The following is a 19,685-nucleotide window of genomic DNA, read 5'->3' as shown; positions in this document are numbered from 1 at the left end:
CATAGACATAACTGTACTGACACCATTCTCCCTACTCCAAAGCCATGCAGTCATCAGACATCACATTTGGTTAATAATGGGCTGACTAAAGTTAGCATATTCCATGCAGTCTGTTTTATTGAAAGACCCATCACACATAACTACAGCAAACCCAGTGAAATGTTATCACTGAAGATCAAAAGTTTATAGAACATCCTAGTGAATTTGCAGTTTCTCTAAAGTTACACAAGTGCATCAACACACCCCAGCATCATTTACTGGAAGAATAAACCTAGATTTAAAGTGCAGTTTTACTCTGAAAAGTGACCACACAAACAAGGAGCTTTCTCTGTTTACTCACAAGCATGCTGGCTGACTTCAGTGCTGAAGATAAATCTTTCTTGTCCTGTGTTGCTGCCAGTAATAAAGATAGACAGCAAAAGAGAGAAGTAGGTCTTGTTCTTTCCTACACATCATCAAGAATAGTTATCTTCAATCAGGTCTGGCAGTTTGACTGCTGAGGTGTCAGGAGAGGCATAATTTATCTGTTACTATATTGATGACAAATGAACTCAGCCTTTTTATCAGAGGACAGTGTAAACTGGTCAGAGCTGTAGGGGGGAAACAGCAGACAGCACATGTGATGCAGGAGCCATCAAGAAAAAAAATCTAAGAATCCATGATGCTACTTGATGCTACATGATCTGTTTTTTTTAATCTGTCACAGTGCAGCTACAGGTGCACTTCTAAGCTGTGACTCAATTTTATTACACTGATCTCCTTGTAGATTCTCTTCAGCCAGCCACCTTTGCAGGCTACAACTGGCAGAACAGGTGTTGTAATGTATGGAAGTTGCAGAATTTCATGTGGGACTCCAAGTTTGTATGCCCAGTGCTAGCTAGTTAGGTTTTCCTAACAGTGTTTTGACTCCCCTGCTGGGTTTTATACAAGATGTAAAGATCCTAGGCCCCTTGTGATATTCTGTGTTTGGTTTCTGGTTTCCGGACTCCCCCTAAGCTGCTAAGGAAGCCAAGACTTCTGCCTCAGCTCTTTGGGGATCCCCTGCCCAGGGAAGGAGGATGATGGATTGTGCCAGTTGTGATCCTGGAATGTGTCCCTGGTTACAGACTTGCCCAAGAGCATCTAGGCTCACATGTCTCTCATCCTGCTCGAGTTTTTGGTCTGAAAAATGTGAACAGAGTCATGCTGTGGAGATCTCATTAAAAAGCTGTTGACCCATTGGGTCAATTGGAAACCTTGATATTTTTAGTAAGGCACAGAATCCAAACAAAAATGGGATGATAGCAAATGAAGGGAGGTAGAATTCCATCCCCATGGCATTCACAGTGCCTCTCTAGTTTACATTCACATAATACAGACATTACACAGTTAGACTCAACACAAGATTTCTAGCAAACCAAACCGTTTCACTTACATACACTCTTAATATCCTACCACTTCTCAGCTCCTCCCACAGAAAGCAGTTCTGGATATATACATTTGGTTCAGAAGTAAAAGCTCTTTTATTGTTTGGAATAAAGGGACAACTGTCTGGGAATCCCTGCAATGACACCATTATTAATTTCTATCCAATAAATCATTGGCTATAAACCAGTTTTGGAAGTAGGTCTGTCCTTCCATGAGAAACAGTACTGAGCTTAATGTACAGCTCTGGAAACACAAACGGAAAGGTAAAGCACAAGGCATTTCTGGGAGCTAATTGCACAACAGCAGACAAACAGACTGGATGTTTACACAACAGGCAGCTCGAAGCATGGTGTGTCTAACACCACTTCAGCTAGGAGTATATTTTTCCTTTCCAAGATAGAGCTAAGTAATTTCTTTGAGATGCAGCACATGTTGGTGACTTTGGAAGAAGTTCTCTCTATAGTTTTACCATCAGTAAATGGTACATGAAGAAATGAAATAGCTTTGTCTGTTAAGACACCAAAAGTTATTACAAACGTTTTTGTTCTTTTATAAACAGCAGCCAGAGTTAAAACTAATCAGAGCATTCAGTTACTTTGATAATCTGTAGCTCTCCTATTCAAGTGTGCATTCTTATCCTTAGTTCACAGCACTGAGACAAAATGTTTCAACATGAAAATCATATTATTGAATTTTAAAAAGACTATGCAAGTCCAATTACCAAATGCACCAAACCTCAACAGCAACTACACAGGTACTAAAGCCACAGAATTAGCTCACTACTTACTTCAAAAACAAACAAAAAACCTAAACAAACAAACAAAAAATCTCACAAGCCCATATTTTCCTGTACCAGACTGTATTTTTTTGCACAGCAGAAAGTTGGGTGTCTGGTGCCTCTTAGTTCTTGGATTCACCTGCCTGTTTCTGTAAGGGAGCCAAGATAAGCCCAGCATTCCTGTCTTCACTCTCTGGACTATACAGATTATGTTTTTCTATGTATGCCTGAACTACATCAGGCACTAGGTAACGAATGCTCTGACCCCTCCGCAGCGCTCTCCTAATCTTAGTGGAGGAAATGTCATTTGTGATCCACTCTTCCACGAGGTGAATGTTATCCTTATGTCTCCACAAAATGTCAGACTCGTAGATGAATTTCTGAGCGCTGTTTCCAGCCCTGCTGATGCACACAAGGCCATGGTTTTCCACAATTTCTGTGATGTCCTCCAACTTCCACAGATTTGGGATCCCAAATGATTCCAGCATGTCACTTCCACAGAGCAGTTTAACCTGTGGGACACCTTAAGAAGAAAAACAAGTGCAAAATATGGATGGTTTAGACCATCAGCTTTTAGCTAACTCCATTTTTTATTTTTAATTTCTAGACATCTTTAGTTAAGAAGAGACAGTGAGAAAAATAAGAAGATTCAGAGTAGGTAATTTAGGATTAGTAGCCTCAATACAGGAAAAAGCTCATGGGAGTCCCTTCATTGAAAAGCACTGGCAGGGGGGCTGGACTTGATCTCTGGAGGTCCCTTCCAACCCCTAAGGTTCTGTGATTCTGTGACTGGAAAATAAATTCCAATATGCTCGTTTAGTTTTGGGGTAAATCAATCAATGTGAGGATCAAAGTGAAAGAAAATATGGAGAAGACTCCAGAATAGCAAAGCATAAAAGGATCCTGCAACACTGCTGAAACTTCATCTGACGTTCCACAGTTACAGAAGAGAGCTAACTTTACAGGACAGGAGGCAGAGGGGATTATTTAAAAGCAAAGAAAGTACAACCAAAAACCCCCAAAAAACTACAGACTGTGTGACCTGAGTACAGAGAACTCTCTACCCTCCTGTGCTTTATAGGGAATCTAAAGAAGCAGTAGGGTAGAAACCACCCTCAAGTAATGGAAGCAAAATGGAGAGCACTACAGATTTGCAGTTTGCAGCAATGTCAGAGGGTGCAGGAATGTAGTAAAACTTCTGCCAACACAGTATGAAAAAAGCCTGCCTGATGCTTTTCTCTGAATGTAATTCAAACAGTTGAACACTAGAATTTGGAAAGGCTCAAGGGACAAAGTCAGGCAGAAGTCAAGATTTGCTAACATATAGGATTAGGATGGTCATTGTGCAAGGCTGTTCAAATTCTTCCTGAATACTCATAATTAGTATATATAAATGTCTACATGCTAAGCTAAAGAACTAAAGCTAAGCTCTAAAAGCAATAACCAAAATAAATGCTACCCTAAAATTTCAAAGCCTGTTGTATTAAGTTTGAAATTACCACTTCAAATTACCCCATGCCCAGATACATTTGGAACTTCAGCATTTAATCCTCTTCTATCTTTCTTCAGCAATTAATCCTCTTCTATCTTTCTTTAGCAATTTACAATATGATCCAAAATGCTCAGCTTTAGCTACATCTTATCAAAGTGCTAGAGGTAAAATAGATAGGACAGACCTTTTCCAGTTCAGATTTCCTGATTATCCTGAGCATTTTTCATGTCCTCTGCATTCTACTTGTACAGTCATCTTTTCACAAAGCCTGCTGCTTTATGCTGTGGGGTCTCAGTGAAATCAGAACCAAGAATTACTCTGCACAAAAGTTACTCATCAGCACAATTCCCCTGAAGTAACAAGTATTGCTAAGTATTTAACTAGTAAACAGACTTAACTTTTTATATCTGGACTTTGGTTTTTCTTTTTAACAGGATCATGCCTGTTTGGTTCCTGTTTCCTCTTCCGTCCTGGCTTTGTTAAAGGTACAGCATTCTGCAGACTATTAGCAGGATCAGGAGGTAAAAGCTTTTGGTGATGGTACCTGCAAAACAGATGTATTTTATGTATTTTATAGATGTAGGAGAATGTAGGGAAGAGTCTGGACTACTAAATAATCTAGCACTGCTCCCTCACACAGTGCTTTCACAGCCAATCCACACAAGAACAGATCTGATGGAGCACAGACTTGTAAGAGCTGGGTCAGAAGCTGGTCAAAGTGCTAAGATTTCAAAGCAAAACCTGCAAGGTTGGTTTGTTTCTTTTTAAATAAAGGTTTGTTTTAAATAACTGTAAAGGGTTAACCCTGCTGGGGGTGGTCTGAACCTGACCCCAGGTGTAGTGGTTAGCCCACTCCCACTTCCAGTGTAGACCCCCTATAGAAACAGAGGAACTTTCTGTTTCTCTTTCTCTTTGCCCTGCCTGCCAGCAGCACCCTGGTTCCTGCTGCTCCTGTTTTTGCCACGTGGCCACCCTACCACATGGTGGCACAACCACCTCCTGAATCTACCTCCATCCATTGCCATCAATCTGGTTGTATATACATTTTTGCATCTTGTTTCCCTGCCCCACACCTTTTTGTAACTCCTCTACCCTAAATACCTTTGGTTTATTGTTTTTTTCTCTTAACTTCCAAATTGAAGCAAGACTATTCTTTGGGTGATTTACCCCTTTTCCTCTCTACACCTAATTCCTTTCTTTCCAAAAAGGGGAGAGGGGAAGGCATCCTATTATTGTATTGTTCTCTTAGGTATGCAGCAGTGACTGGAGGAGTAGAAAATGTGAAGCTTAAAGTAAATGTTCCTTCAGAGAGTTCTCATACCAACCTTTAAATATGTAAGTGGACAGCACAACAGAATGAGAATCAAATGAGGCAAGCTTGTGTAACATGTCCCTACCTTATTCTAGTCTTTTCTCCTTCCTCACAAGTACCTTTTCAGCACATTTAGCAGCAATGGTGCAATCTTTGATTTGCAGTGCTGGTATAAATAGTACTTCTGAATTCCCTGAGTCTGTTCATGCAATTTGGGGTTAGCCTGCTATTATTCCAACTTGTTAGAGCTAACACATTCCTGATCCTTCTATAGGTACTTAAGACTTTTGAGGATTTGGCTGAGGAATACCTTAAAACTTTTAGCGTTTCCAGCCACTCACTCTGGCTGCTTTCCCAATCATCCACTTCCACCCAATCTGAGTTTTTTGTAGCTAGTTTTGCCATAGCTACTCGGTGATCTGCACTGATCAGACCTTTCTTCTTATAGGCATCACCTACTGGTGAAATGATTCCTTTGATGACTTTGTATTTTCCTGCGGAAAAAACAGATCACACAAGAACATGACAAGTGCTTGAGCAGATGTTACTCCCACTGTATTGTATTCAAACTCTTTCCTAACCTTTATGCACTGCAATCTCCAAGAAGAGCAGTGCCAGCTCTGATAGCCAGCCCAGTGGAAAAGTAACTGAACAGAGTGCCAGCTCTGATAGCCAGCCCGGTGGAAACTCTTCTGACACTGTGCAAGGCTGCTCAGTTAAAGATTTAGTAAAATAAATCAGAAGGATCTATTTCTGTAAAGAAATAACTATCAAACTTGTGCTTTAGCTCATTAAAATTAGTACTAAGCAATACATATATGACTGTTCTCTCACATATTTGCCCTACATGAGTTTCTACGACACTTCCAAGCTTATTAGCTTCAATATCTAATTAGTATTTACAGTAATACCTGGCACTGTCAAACAGACATTCACAGCCACAAAATATTCCCCTTACCATTTCAGTGTCTAGTTATCAGAGCTGTTGTGGATGATATGCATTACCATCCTACCTGTTTCATTGAAGTAGTCTTTAGCCAGCTCAAATAGCCTTAGATGCATGTTGGTGATGGGATTGAAGGAGCCACAGGCCAGCAGTACTACCTCAGTCTTCTTGTCATCTTCCATAGCCATTCCTTGCAGCTACAGAGGCAAAGGGAGGACGTTGGTGCTAGTTACCAGTCACTGCAAGAGGAGACAAAGTTGGAAAACAGTTCATAGAATCAACTCTGTCTGGTGAGACAGAGACCTCCAAGCTTATCCAGTCCAACCTATCACCCAGCCCTGTCCAATCAACCAGACCATGGCACTAAGTGCATCATCCATTCTTTTTTTGAACACCTCCAGGGACGGCGACTCCACCACCTCCCTGGGCAGCCCATTCCAATGCCAATCACTCCTCCTAACATCCAGCCTAGACCTCTCCTGGCACAACTTGAGTCTGTGTCCTGTCCTTTCCCTTACAAGGGCTGTTAAGGAAGCAGAGAAGCTTCACACCACACAGGACACTGTGGTGCAAAGACCTTTCCTCCTGCTGAAGCTGATTCTTAAGGGATCCCCTCCACCAGAGGGCATAGCCCAGAAGTCCACCGTAAAGAAGTGGTATGTCTACTGAGAGGGAATTACACAGCTCATGCCCCTAAGAGAAGGTCCAGTGAAGGTGTCCAAACTCCAGCAACCAGTAAATCCAGATACAGCTTTGCTGGGACAGCCCTACAGGCCATCTCCAGTAAAGGTAGCTCCAGAGGTGTAATTCTTACTGATTTGTGCTGCCAGTAGGCAGAAGATCTCAGATCAGCTTGAACAGCCTGTTTTCCTTCTAGCAACATTCAGCCTGCAATTGTTCATGTGCGTCTGCGTTACCCAGTTTTTGAGAGATTAAAGCCACCACCTCTAGCTCTTTCTGGCTGTCCCTGGATGAAAACAACCACCTGCATGGTGTGGCAGAATGTAAGTGGCAGGTGTACTGGTGGAGCAGATAACAGAGGGATAATGAATTTTATAAGTTTAATAAAAGCTGCAACTAAATACCAAAATTTCCCCTCCTTCTTCAAAATACAACAGCACTGTTCCATTTTTGAACTTTGCTGCTTAAGAATTGGTGAAAATAAGGAAATTTCACTACTTTTTTCATTTCTCCTTATACTACACAGATTTTTGCCTCTCAGTGTTCTTTTCTTTCGTGAGAATTTTCTGACCTGCTGAGATGGTTTCTCCTTGAACGAATGAAAACTAGAATATGTTACAGGCCGTTCTCCTGCAGTTGCTGTTTGTGAGATGTCCCAGACATCTGTGTTAGCACTGAACACTCTGCCATTGTTTCTACAGCAACATCACTGCACAAGGTCACCCTTACATTCTGTCTCCTTTACAAAGAAGCTGAGTGATGTTCCCAGCTGCCACAGTGGCGAGATATCATCACAGCTAAAGCTTGTGACAGCTACAATGGACCAACATCAAATACCCCTGGAATAAAAGGAAGGCTTGCAAGGCTTCGCATTTTGCAACTTCTCTGTGCTTTCAAGAGTTTCACAAACTTTTAGAACGTTCGTTATTACTGCAGAGTGGGTTTGAAGGGTTTGCTGCTGCTTGCAATGCAGTCTTCACAGGGGCATCAGCTAGAGGAGTTACTATGGGAACAGGCAAGGAAAGGAGTTAGACTTGCCTTTGTAATGCATAAAGCTCTACTTTCTTTAGAAAGTGACTCACTGCAAACTTGAAAAGGGTTCATTTTCCCCTTTAAAGACAAAAAAGGCAAAGACAAAATAGAAAATGTTAAGATTGAAAATAGTGCCTTTTCTGGACTTACTCTTTTTTCTCACTGCTAATTTACAGCCTTGAGAAACAGGCAAACACTGCATCAGAAACTCACCTTGTAGCACTCCGTATCTGCCTAGAAAGTAAGAATATGATTTATTAGCTTGCACATATCCTTATTTGGAATTACATCCTCTGTCTAGCAGTTTCTGCAGACAGCAGCTGCATGTTTTATGTGAAGAGGGAAGGAAATGACAAAGAGCTATCATCTCATGATTACCTCCAGTTATATCCTCCTTATAACCAACAGAAGACTATCAGAGCTGGGATCTGGTTTGTATGAAATACCCTTCACATGCTCTTACTTTTTTGGGAAAGCTATGCAATTTGTTCATCCCAGTGATGATGTTACTACATAACATCTGGAGATTTGATTAATTATACATTGCTTGGCTGTGCTTAACACAATTCTGATGATTGCAGGTTGACCACAAAATCCAAACCAGCAGCCCCGCTCCTCCTGTGCAGAGATGAGAGATCTGGATGCAGGTCTGTGTTTAGTTTCACAAAGCTGGGAACAGTCTTAAAATGGTCTTCACTCGGATTTTCCTTTAATTTTAGGATACCCTGGATGATTTTCCCTTCTTTAGAAGGAAAAATAGGGTGCCTTGTGATGCAGTCCTTTACATGTATGCTTACATACAATCTCAGCATGCTCGTACATAACCTTACCAACATTTAGCATGCATTACTTTGCAGTCCTGCTCATGCTTAGATATATTGGACATGTGTTTGTGCAAAACCCCATCAAAGTGTGGGTGCAGTGGGTTTGGGGGTGGTTCTGAAAACCAACTGTTAGCTTCTGTGGGTAAGCAGGCAGCTGTCGGTGTGTTTTGCTTCCCCCCACTTACATTTCGGAGGCAAATCTTTATTAAGCGTGCTTATCTGTCTGTAGAACGCAAGCATCACTAAGCACTGAGTTCACGGCACGCCGACTGCTGCTAACAGCTGCCTCCACGCCAAGCACTCCAGTCCCCGGTCCGGTTTCAGCACCCTCCCCACGCTCCGCTCCGCCGGAGGCCTGCATATGGCTACGGCCCCGAGGGCTCACGGCGCAGCTCCGGCCCCAGCCCCGTGGCTCCCCGGCCACCAGGGCTCCCCCCGGCGGCCCCGCTGCCCCCGCCCCGCCTCGAGCCGGCCGCGCCTCCCTCCGCCCGCGCTTACCGCCCGCGGCCGCGCCGCCAGCTCCGCGCACCGGGCCCGCACTGGGCGGCGCAGCCGAGCCGCGCTCCCATTGGCCCGGGCGCGCCGGAAGCGGCGCCTAACGGACGCGGCCCGCTCCCCGCTCCCTTCGGCTGCCGCTGCCGCTCCTGCCCGGCCGCGGCCTGCCCCAGGTGAGGCGGCGGCAGCGGCGGCCCCGCGGCGGGCAGGGCTGAGGGGGCACAGAGGGTGGTCTCGGCTTCCTTCCCATGCGGGCGGCCCTGCCTGCGGGAGTGGGGCTGGCGCGGACTCACCTCCGTGCAGTGCGGGCGTCAAGCAGGAAGAGCCGGGCTGGAGCTCGGCCTTGGCGTTGGGCAGGACCCGGATAGTGCCCAAGTTCCTTCTTCTCGGTTCTCCCACACGCAGCCCTGCTGTTCGCTCTCCTCTCTCGCACCTTTCTAGCGGAGAGGGTTACCTTTCCTTGCCTCTGTTCCGGCTGCTGGAGCCGGTGGCGTTGGTGCAAACCTCAGAATGGCAGGTCAGAGGCTGTGGAGCCGATACGATAGGCAGGGGTATCTCATTGATGCTACCCTCACCTTAGCCTCGGCTCCTGTTTGGTACCCAAAGAAGCACCAATGTCCTCTAGAACGTTCTCGTTTTCTACAGCCAATGGTTCTGTCCGAAGCGCTTGCATGCCTGAGACGCCTGCATCCCGGTTGTTGTGTTTATTGGCTTGTCTGTACTGGCATTGCTTATGTAGGTTGAAACTATTTAGCGGTTTCCTAAGGGGTCTCTTTGAAGAGTGGAATCTGTTTGGTATAGAGGAGCCTCAGCTTTTCACTGTTGCTACTTGGTTTCAAACTTGTTTACGTGCTATGGCCTTTTGAGTTACTGCCCTGGTGAACTCCCTCTCGCTGCAAGGATAACAACCCTGTAGACCCAGCCTAAGGTTTTCATATTTCCAGCACTTCGAATAGACATTCTATCATCATCATGCTGTGGGGTTTTGGTTTGGTTGGGTTTTTGTTTGTTTGTTTGTTTGTTATGTGATGGTTGGAGCATTTTAAAATCAGCTTTAAGTTGTTGATACACAACCCTTCTTTCTCCTAGGAGTGGCATGTAAGAAAATTTTCATCTGAAAACAGAAAATGGCTTCAAGAGGAACAACAGAGACTAGTAAACTAAAACAAAACTTGGAAGAGCAGTTGGACAGATTAATGCAGCAGCTTCAAGATCTGGAGGAATGCAGGTAATAGAAAGAGATGCTTTATTCTTATGTGGGAATAGTTCTCTAAGGTGGCTGGCAGAATCAAGTGGTGCCTTTCAAAACCTTGTTTGGTTTATTTTGTGGTTTGCTGTGGCTTTGTCTTTTTAATTTAGGTAGAATGTTAGTGTTAGGTAACAAAAATGTGTCCTGTTGGATGCTTTTTAGAGAGGAGCTAGATGCAGATGAGTATGAAGAAACCAAAAGAGAAACTCTGGAACAGCTGCGTGAGATCAGTGACTCCCTGAAGAAGATTATGTCTGGAGATATGACTTTGGTGGATGAGCTCAGTGGGATGCAACTGGTAAGGATGACACGTTACTAAAAATAGTTCATGTTCTGCTTATAGTCACTGAAACAGAAAATAGACACAGGTGGTTCATTATAGCTTTCAAACAGGTATGTGTGAAACCTAGATCTGGGTAGCTAACGTTTTTAGTATTTAATATATATGCACATACAAAAACTTGGTTAAACCTCTCCAAAAGAAACAAAAGTGCTGTAGAACTATAAGCATAACACTGTAGGAAAGAAGTGTGGGGAATTGCAGGGACTAAGGGTATCAGATCCTTAATATTAGAAAATAAAACAATGCAAGTGAATATAAAAGGTATGAGACAATCCAGGACTACACAAACCATGAGAATGAGCTCTTCCTTTTGCTGCAAAGCATGAAGATAGCATTTCCTGGTCTTTTACTGGATGTTGGATTCATACCAGGCTAAATGAAAGGGCTGTGGGAGTGACTGCAATTTTTAAGTTCTTGTAGTGAATTGATCTTATTTTATGCTGACTTCCAAACTTTTGATCTATTGTCTCTCTTTTCAAATGCTTAATTAAAGAGTGATTTGTTCCTTCTGAGCCCTACGTTTTAAGGTTTTGTATCCAGAGAGATCATGATTTGTCCAGACATAACTGGTGAGATTTAATCGTAATAGTTTTGATGTTCCATAGAGGATTTTGAATAACGTTAGGTTTGCCTCATCCTTTACATTCTGCTTACCCTTAGAAGAACTGTAGGCATCATCACTGTGGGCATTAAAACTGCTAAAGATAGCATACCACGTCCACTTGTGATGTGCTAATATCAGGAAGATGTTGGGAATTATTATAAATTAAGTCCTGGACTGTAATGTAAAGTTGCACAGCTCTTTCTCACAGTAGCTCCACTAATTAGTGTATTTGTCAAGCCCAGCATAAAGGTCATATACTTTTTTTTTTAATCTCACTTCCATAGTTAAGCAGAAAAAAAAGCTCTCTGTATCAAAGGATGCAGAGGACACTAATGATGCTTTGCAGCCTTCATTAATCTTGTCATGCAGCTGTAGCTTGTGACTGCTCTTAGTTCTGGTCTGTCTTGCTCTTTTCCTTCTAGGCAATACAAGCAGCCATCAGCCAAGCATTTAAAACTCCAGAAGTAATTAGAATGTTTGCAAAGAAACAACCAAGGCAACTGAGGACAAGGTTGGCAGAGGTGAAGTTTCTGTTTCACTGTAAAAAAAATAATTTGTTTGAGCTGGAATTGTTGACATGTATGAGCTGGAGCTATTGACATGTACAGTGATCTCCAGGAGAGCAGCAAGTGTGTTAGGAAACAGCATTGTAAGGAGATAGAGCAAATACTGAAGGACAACTCTGTTTCTGTGTATTGTGCTAATGGGGAAGAGGATGTGTATTTCTTCAATTGTCTTCTGTCTTGCTGCTTCAAAAAATGTGACTGACTGTGAGCTGAGCCTAACTGCAAACAGAAAATCTGGAGACTCTCCAGCTGTAATTGTACTGAGGGGCTGGAGAGCACACTCAGTGTTTCAGAGATGTAGACTGAACTTGAGGTCCAGATAAAGTGAAATGAAATCTGATGGATCAGTGATGTGTGAATCCATCATTTTGAGTCTTTGACTAAGAGACTCGAGTTTGGAGAAGTCCAGCATGATAAGGTTACATGCAAAGAGTGTTTGCAGAATGTTCAGCTGAAATTCACAGCCATCTCTTAAGTTGGGGGTAGCTCTGCTCCTTTCCTCTGCAGGTGCCATACTTAGCGTTTGGCCTGTTGCATTTCTCAGGCTGTTGTGTGGAGTGAAGCTAATGGGCTGCTTATGTATTTTGACTTCTCTTTTCCCTGCTATGCAGATGGACCGAGACTTAATGGTTGGGAAACTGGGACGAGACCTCTACACGCAGCAGAAAGTGGAAATCCTGACTGCTCTCAGGAAGCTTGGTGAGAAGGTGAGGTGTTGTTCCTACCTCAAAAGAGTTTCTTCAGTGGGCTGTATGAATGAACAATGAATAAGCTGGTACAAACTGGTAATTATAGAAGCTCCAAAAGATGTCTTTTACTGGCCAGCTACCAACAATCCACCTGGCAGGAACTATCCAAGACTTCTCACATACATTGAGCTTTATCTACTTCAGTGTTTGTAATATCTACCTCTTGGTGTAAGGGAGCTGCCTTCCAGTACCTGAAGAGATCTTACAGGAAGGCTGCAGAGCAACTTTTCATAAGGATGCCTAGCAATAGGACAAGGGGGGAATGGTTTTAAACTGAAGGAGAGTAGAATTAGACTGGATCTTAAGTTGTTCAGTAGAAGGCTGGTGAGACTCTGGAATAGGTTGCCCAGGGAGCCTGTGGATGCTTCCTCCCTGGGGGTGTTCCAGGCCAGGTTGGATGAGGCCTTAAGCAACCAAGCCTAGTTGAGAGACATCTCTGTCCATGGCGAGGAGGGTGGAGCAGATGATGTCTGAAGCCCTTCCAACCTAAGTATGATTCTGAGCTGTGACCTGAGCATTTCCCCAGTGAGCACCCCGGCGGCAGAACGATCCCAGGTTTTTACCACTAGAGGGAGGAAGAGAAGTTGTTATTTCTTCTGTAGCTGGTATATGCAGGAAATGGGTTGCTGTGTGCCTCCAGACTTAAACTTTCTGAGGAAATAAGGGAATATAATGAAATAGGTCACGTGCAGTACTTAAAGGAGCTGCATTCCAACTAGGTGATATTAGCAAATGCTTTCTTTCAGAATATTGTTATTGCTTGTCTATCAGAGAAAAAATGTCATTTTGGAATAGGTTAAAAGCCAAGCTGAGATTGTGATCTGAGTGCACAGAGATGCCCTCCTGGCATGAGTTTCTTGTATCACTTCATCACACTTTCATATAACCTCTTTATTAAAATGATCAGTAAGCTACTTGCTAGGATTGTAGGTTCACTTGTGTTCCAGATGTGAAAAGTGATGGGAAATAGTACATTTTTGTCTGCACAATGCTGCAGAAGTTGAAGCAGTTAGATGGTCACAAGGCACAGCAGAGGCAGTTAACTAATACCTCTTTCCTCATTCCAACACCATTCTAAGTGCCTGTACCTGTATTAATAAATTAATAAATTAATAAATAAACTGACACAAACTCTATGGAGAGTTTGACACACTTAGGCTTTTCTTTAACGAGATACATCTGAAGCTACTTAAATGAGCAAGTTTTAACTTGGAATGTCTGAACCTTCCAAATGTTACTGTAAATATTTTATGGGCATCTGTCATGAGGCATCAGAGCATCCAAGTGAAAGCAAAATACCCATGTGCAAATGCCACTTAGAAGGCAGAGAACCATTTCTAGGTCACTGACTCTTAGCATGGTCCAAGCTGGTAGTGACTGCATATTTTTGCTTTCCTCAGTCGATGATATAAAGTGAGCTTAAATCTTAGCTCATTATTGTATTGACCACATGACAAAAGAAAAAGGCTTTGGTACAGAGGTACAGTGTGAACCTTTCATCACAAATTATTACTGCAGCTCAGTTTGAAGCTTGGTGGTGCATGCAGGGGCATGTGTGCTGTTGCATCTGCTCTCCCTGGACTGGCGGGCACCACTGAGGAAAAATTCAGTGGTAGGGGGAATAATTTGCATTTCTGCTTTGGCTTTTAGTATGTCACTTAAACTGCAGACTGCCAGTTGCTGTGGCCTGTCTTAGTTCATGTATCTGCCCATGAAAATGGTGGGAATATGCACAGTAAAGGTACCAAGCTCACAGGTTTTTTGTTTGGGGTTTGTTTTTTCTTTAGCTCACCCCAGATGAGGAGACCTTCTTGTCAGCAAATGCTGGTGCAGCTCTGAGCCAGTTTGAGAGAGTCTCCACTGACCTTGGTAAGTTTTCATTGTCATAACTTGCAATTTCTTTGCCTCATTGAACACTGATTTAATAGAAATAGCTCTGATTCCCCTGTGAAAGAGAAAATAGGAGCAAAAGGTTGGTGCCATTAATTTTTTATTGTCCATTTTGCTTTTGTTAAGAATGAAACTCTGATGCACTGTCCATCAGGAAAGAACAGTGCAGCAAATAAATCCGGTGCCAAATGTCCATAAACTGTCAAGTGTTGCCCATAATGCTGAAGGGCTTGTCTCAAGCAGGGATAGTGTTCTTACAGTCAAACACAGATCTCTTTGGCATCAAAGACTCTCTTCAGGAGGGCTTTTTCCTCTGCTCAGTGCAAACAATTTGGCAGTTATTGGCACATTGTCAAAATAGAGCTTTAAAGCACTCTTGCCATCATTGTCAAAAGTAATTACATTGACAAGACCAAAAGTTCAGTTATGATGTACATAAAATAAACACAACAGTTCAACCTAGCATTACTTAGAACTGTGATGAAAGAACTGTGAATGGCAGGAACGTGCCAGACTATTTCAGGGTACAAGTAAACTGTCTCTGTGACCTACCTGTGAAAACTCCTCTTTCTGAGAGTGTGAGCAAGGTGAGAACCCTTGTGTTCAAGAAGGTGCTTTGTAAGAAGCTCTTTCTGTGTGGTGGGTTGACCTTGGCTGGCCTCCAGGTAACCACCAAGCCACTCTCTCATTCCTCTGCTCAGCAGGATGGGGGAGATAATGATTTTAAAAACTCATGGGTCAAGCTTAATAAAGAAAAGTTAAGGCTGTGCACAGAATGATAGGAAAATAAAAAGGCTTATTCTCTGCTTCGCATCAGTAGGCCATGTCCAGCCACTTTATGGGAAGTAAGTCCTCAGTATCCCATGGTTGGAACTAGATTATCTTTAATATCCCTTCCAACTCAAAGCATTCTATGATTCTCTATGTAGCAGTTCCTTTGGAAGACAAATGCCCTACTAACAGATCCCTCACCTTCTCCTTTTTCCTGGCTTTCTTGCTGAGCAAGGTGTCATATGGTATGGACCATCTCTCTGTTCAGCTTGAGTCGGCTGTCCTGGCTGTGTCCCCTACCAGCCTCATTCCCACGCCAAGTCTGCTGGCCTTTGGGAAGCAGACAGCCTGGATAGCCAAACATTGGTGTGCCACCAGCACACAGAAAGCACAGCAGGAGGAGAGCTGCTGTGGGGAATCCTAACTCCATCCCAGGCAGAGTCAGCACAGCATGGCTGGTGCCAGACCTGTCAAGCCAGTATGTCTCCTGTTTGGCTGGCATTTTAAATTAGCTCAAGTGTTCTACTTTTCAAATGTAGGTTTGATTTCTTTTGATCTCAGATGTTTTGCTTGATTTAAATTGTACATAAGGAAATTCACAGTTTCTGCTAATACTTACTGAAAATGTTGTGTTTTTTTCCTCTCATAGGATCAGGAGACAAAGTCTTTGCTCTAGCAAGTTTTGAAGTAGAGAAGGCCAAACAATGAAGAGGTGCGTGAGGCTTGTGTCTCTCCAGTTATCAGCAGCATTGGACTTCTGTCATACTGCATTTGGTTTTTCTACTTTTAACATATTGGGGAAAAAAAGGAAGGCAAACCAAAACACAAACCCTAAACCTCTTGGGTTTTTAACCAGAAGATATGAAGCAAACAGCCTTAAGTGCACTTTGGAACCCTGGTGTCTGTAACCCTTAGTAATATAAGCTCTGAGGCTGAACACTAAGTGGTACTCTAAAAACAAAAGCATGGTCTGACTGCCTTTGGAAAGAATCAGCTATTTTCAACTTTTCTGAGTGTGTATTTCTCTAACTATTAAAACATAATCTTTTTGCATGTGGTTAGAGCAAGCAGATCCTTCTCTGGAGCAGTCCTGACAGGCAAGTGGTTGTTTTGGGGTGATTGTTCATGTTGCTTTCAAGTTTGTCTGGACTCCATAACTTTGTCTGAACTCAAATACTAAGTAGTTTGTACTGGGAATATGTTGAAGGCCTGAAAAACTGACATTGTTTATTTGAAATGCCATCTTTCCACAAACTATTTGCAGAACCCAGATGAGACTGGATGTTCATCACTGGCCCTTGGCTGCTTGTTTGCTGTGCAGATGAACGAGCATTATTGTGTCCTAGCCTAGCCTGAGAAACAATGGAAGCCCTGTAGGGAGGCCTCTGGAGTAATTTAACCTTGTGTATTGAAATGACAGGGAATGGCTAGGAAATGGCAATGAGAAGCCCTTTCTGTGACCTCTTTAGCTCTGGGTATTACAACTACATGCTATCATTATTTCCTGGTATAGCTGGGATAGCATGAAATAGCTTGCAAGCAGAAACAAGTTGAAAAAGGGCTGGAGGGGGAAAGCTCTCATTACATATTCAATGCAAGTGTTGCTCAGTCTATTTATCAGATGGTGGAGCTGTGGAGAGAGAGGATCTGTGCCTCCACAAAGAAGTTAGAATCCTGAATAATTGTCAGGGTGTTGGGAGACTTAAGATCACATATTGTTGAATTTTTATCTCCCAGTGTGAAGAAACTGCTTGGGATATGTGGTTAACTTCCAAATTAACTGGGGATTTTTTTGGTGAAACCCATGTTAGGCATCTTGTTCTTAAGCTACTGACTGCTTCACACTCTCATTTGGTAGGTGTTAGCATTTTGTGTGAGCTGACTGGAAGCCTGTTTGTCACTGAGAACGTTTTCAGCTGAAGAAATGTGCATTTCAAGCCCGCTCTCCCCTTGGCATATATTCAGATGCTGACCTCATGATGTTGGTAACCAAAAAAAAAAGGCATTTATCAACTGAATTTTATTCCTGTTCCTCTTCTTATTTTACCACTAGCTAAAGAAAAGTATACAGCTTCTAGCTGGAAAAATAAAAGGGGGGTGAATAATTCAAAAGTATTTAATGCAAAGAAACCACTTATCTCTTTCTGTGCAAAACGTTAAACATTAGACAGTTTGGGATCCTTTAGTCTGTAAGTTTTAATGGGGAGTTAGTGCTTCCTTTCTTTGGAGAGCTTCAGATGAGGAGGAAGTGTTACAAAATCTCATTGGCAAGGGGAGTGCTTGGCTGTGTGTGGTGACATGCTATTATTATCTGGCACCCCTGAGAAGTGTGATTTGCCAGTCACAGATACACTCAGTTCCCCTTCTTAGAAGATGGGGCAGAAATGCATCAAGAGAAGAAAGCTGCCATTGTGCTGCTTAAACTCCACATATTATCTGGGGTTTATCTCAGTGATAATTTTTTCCATAGATGAGAGCAAAGTACAAGAACCAAATGCCACAGAGGTTGATGCTAACTCAGCATATGATATTAAAAAGAGGTTGAACAGAGATCTCACCTGCATTGCTACAGTGATAGGTGTGTGTATCTGCAGGACAAACAGATTTTGTGCTGGTTTTAGTGATTTAGTATATTTCCATGTGTCTCACTTAAGTTTGAAGCATGCTAATGATCTGTGAAATGTGATAGATGCTGTCACAGTTAGTTCCTGGAAAGACAAGGATGACAGTATTACTGGAAAGAGCAGAATTCCTAGGGAAGAAGACATCTTGTTTCTGTCTTGTTAGTGCTTTGAATCGTAAAAAATGAGAAATGTGCTTAAAGGACAACAGTGAAATTATTTTAGTAATGGTTTATAAAGCATCTTGCAACCCCAAATATGGGGTAGATTCAGTTTGAGTTCATGGTGGAATGGCTGCTCTGGCAACAGTGCGGTTGAACCTGCCTTTGCTAGCAATGGAGGTGACCCACTGCTTTGATGCAGCCTGTGTTTAACGGAGGAGAACTACTGTGGTTTACCTATCACATCTATGTCTTAGGATTTTATAGCTAGGCTTGAGCTTCAGTGAGAGCTGCTGGTAAATTGAGTAGAGTGGAAATAGTCTTAAGTGTGGATTGCAATGTTCATCTCCATATCACATAGAGACTAAGTGGGTAGTGTAGGCTCAGAACTAAAAATTAACATGATCAGTGATTTAGGTTGCACTTATGGGGTGTAAAAAAAATACTTTATAAGTAAGCAAGTGTAATTGTGAAGTAGGACTGGAGTAGTGTCAGCCAGGAATTGTGTGGGTTAGAATGTCTTTTGATTTTAATAGATTGTCCTTTTGGAAATGTAGGCAGCAAGACAATGTCGTTGAGGTCTTTGATGGAACTTTTTTTTTTGGCTTTCTTTTTTTAAGAAGCTTTGACTTAGGTTGGGTCTTTCTGTCCATTACAACAGAACTATTTTCCTGTCTGGGTCAGTATTGTGTTCTCTGACAAAGGCTGTGATTGCAGCTTTATAGCTGAGAGCAGCTTATTAAAAGGCATTATTAGACAGTCTAAAATTATTGAAAACAAAACAGTCCATGGGGACCGTAGCTGCCTTCTTTTCCTTTCTGCTCATTACTGGTGCTAAGTAACTCTTCTCCCCCCACAGCCCCCAACCTGCTTGCAGCATTAGTATGCAAATTAAATCTCTCAGTGCTCCCACAGATCTCTGTAAGTTTACAGTATAATGATATGGAAATCTTTTTCCTTGTAGTGGGGAAGGTGTATGTTTCCAGGAGAAACTCTTGTTTTGTTGATTGGCAAATATTTCAGGATTCTTTCTGTACTGCAGGCAGTTGTACAATTCCTATTAAACCAATTCTTGACTTAATATAGTTTGATGTTGTGCTCCTTATGCTTTTAAAAAGCTTTCTTGTGGTTTAGATGGACAAAGATGGGATCAAGATCAGTGTTACTGCAGGGTTCAGTATGCCAAGCCAGAACTCCCTTCCCAGCACTGTGAAGGGCTGGAAGGCATAGCTCTGACACAAAGGCTGGGTATGTCCTGTAGAATGCCCCGATTATCAATGTCATTTAGCAAGGAAGCTATTGCCTATATGAAGCTATTGGTATGTTGACCCCAGCAAATTGCTATTTAAGCACCTACTTGAAGTGGTTAATTTCAGAGGTGTGGTAAGTTAATTGGTATTGCCAAATAATCCTGGAATGTCCCTCCACTAGAATCTGAAACATTTCTGCAGGGGCTAGAAAAATTCCACAATCTCTGTATTATATGCAGTCATTTGCTCAAATAAAAGGTGGTAACAAAAGAACAACTGCTAAATGAAAGCATGATTTTGTTGTTTAGCACACAAGCTTGTTTAAGTTGCACCCAGACTCAGCTGTAGAGCCAGGCAGATCACTTATTTTCAACACAGCTTTCTCTCCTGCAGTAAAATACAGATTATAGTACTTGGATATTGAGTGCTGTGAAGTTGTTATTGATCATACATGCCTCTGAAGAATAAAAGTCTTTTGGGGTTTGTTTATCATTTTACATCTGAAATAAGAACG

General features: G+C 42.4%; 2 protein-coding genes across 3 annotated transcripts; one reads left to right on the top strand and one right to left on the bottom strand.

Moving 5' to 3' along the window:
* Positions 1-99: 99 nt before the first annotated feature.
* On the bottom strand, positions 100-9,057 carry NMNAT1 (nicotinamide nucleotide adenylyltransferase 1). Of its 2 annotated transcripts, none has more exons than XM_064172343.1 (5): positions 8,971-9,057; positions 6,003-6,174; positions 5,300-5,483; positions 4,076-4,221; positions 100-2,708 (listed from the first exon to the last, which is right to left on the bottom strand). In XM_064172343.1, the coding sequence occupies exons 2-5, from the start codon at positions 6,121-6,123 to the stop codon at positions 2,308-2,310; spliced, it is 852 nt and encodes a 283-aa protein (XP_064028413.1). In that variant the 5' UTR covers positions 6,124-6,174; positions 8,971-9,057; the 3' UTR covers positions 100-2,307. The 2 variants fall into 2 exon arrangements, with proteins under 2 accessions (XP_064028413.1, XP_064028414.1); XM_064172344.1 differs by having other exon boundaries at positions 6,003-6,132; positions 8,971-9,031.
* On the top strand, positions 9,035-19,002 carry LZIC (leucine zipper and CTNNBIP1 domain containing). Its single transcript, XM_064172346.1, has 7 exons — positions 9,035-9,140; positions 10,057-10,195; positions 10,379-10,514; positions 11,586-11,684; positions 12,341-12,436; positions 14,266-14,347; positions 15,789-19,002. Exons 2-7 carry the CDS (start codon positions 10,095-10,097, stop codon positions 15,845-15,847), a joined length of 573 nt encoding a protein of 190 aa, XP_064028416.1. The 5' UTR covers positions 9,035-9,140; positions 10,057-10,094; the 3' UTR covers positions 15,848-19,002.
* Positions 19,003-19,685: the final 683 nt, after the last annotated feature.

This window comes from Pogoniulus pusillus, chromosome 36 (genome assembly GCF_015220805.1).
Source record: "Pogoniulus pusillus isolate bPogPus1 chromosome 36, bPogPus1.pri, whole genome shotgun sequence".
In the NCBI taxonomy this organism is placed as follows: Eukaryota; Metazoa; Chordata; class Aves; order Piciformes; family Lybiidae; genus Pogoniulus; species Pogoniulus pusillus.
The sequence above is the reverse complement of the archived record's forward strand: the minus strand, read 5'-3'. Positions and strand labels throughout refer to the sequence as shown.

Coding starts and splice junctions, on each gene's coding strand:
- NMNAT1 (XM_064172343.1), bottom strand. CDS start 6,123: ATGGCTATGGAAGATGACAAGAAGACTGAGGTAGTACTGCTGGCCTGT. Junction 4,222..5,299: donor GAAACGCTAAAAGTTTTAAG/GTATTCCTCAGC, acceptor TCTGTTTTGCAG/GTACCATCACCAAAAGCTTT. Junction 2,709..4,075: donor CCAAAGTCCAGATATAAAAA/GTTAAGTCTGTT, acceptor TTTCTTCTTAAG/GTGTCCCACAGGTTAAACTG.
- LZIC (XM_064172346.1), top strand. CDS start 10,095: ATGGCTTCAAGAGGAACAACAGAGACTAGTAAACTAAAACAAAACTTG. Junction 10,196..10,378: donor CAAGATCTGGAGGAATGCAG/GTAATAGAAAGA, acceptor GATGCTTTTTAG/AGAGGAGCTAGATGCAGATG. Junction 10,515..11,585: donor AGCTCAGTGGGATGCAACTG/GTAAGGATGACA, acceptor TTTTCCTTCTAG/GCAATACAAGCAGCCATCAG.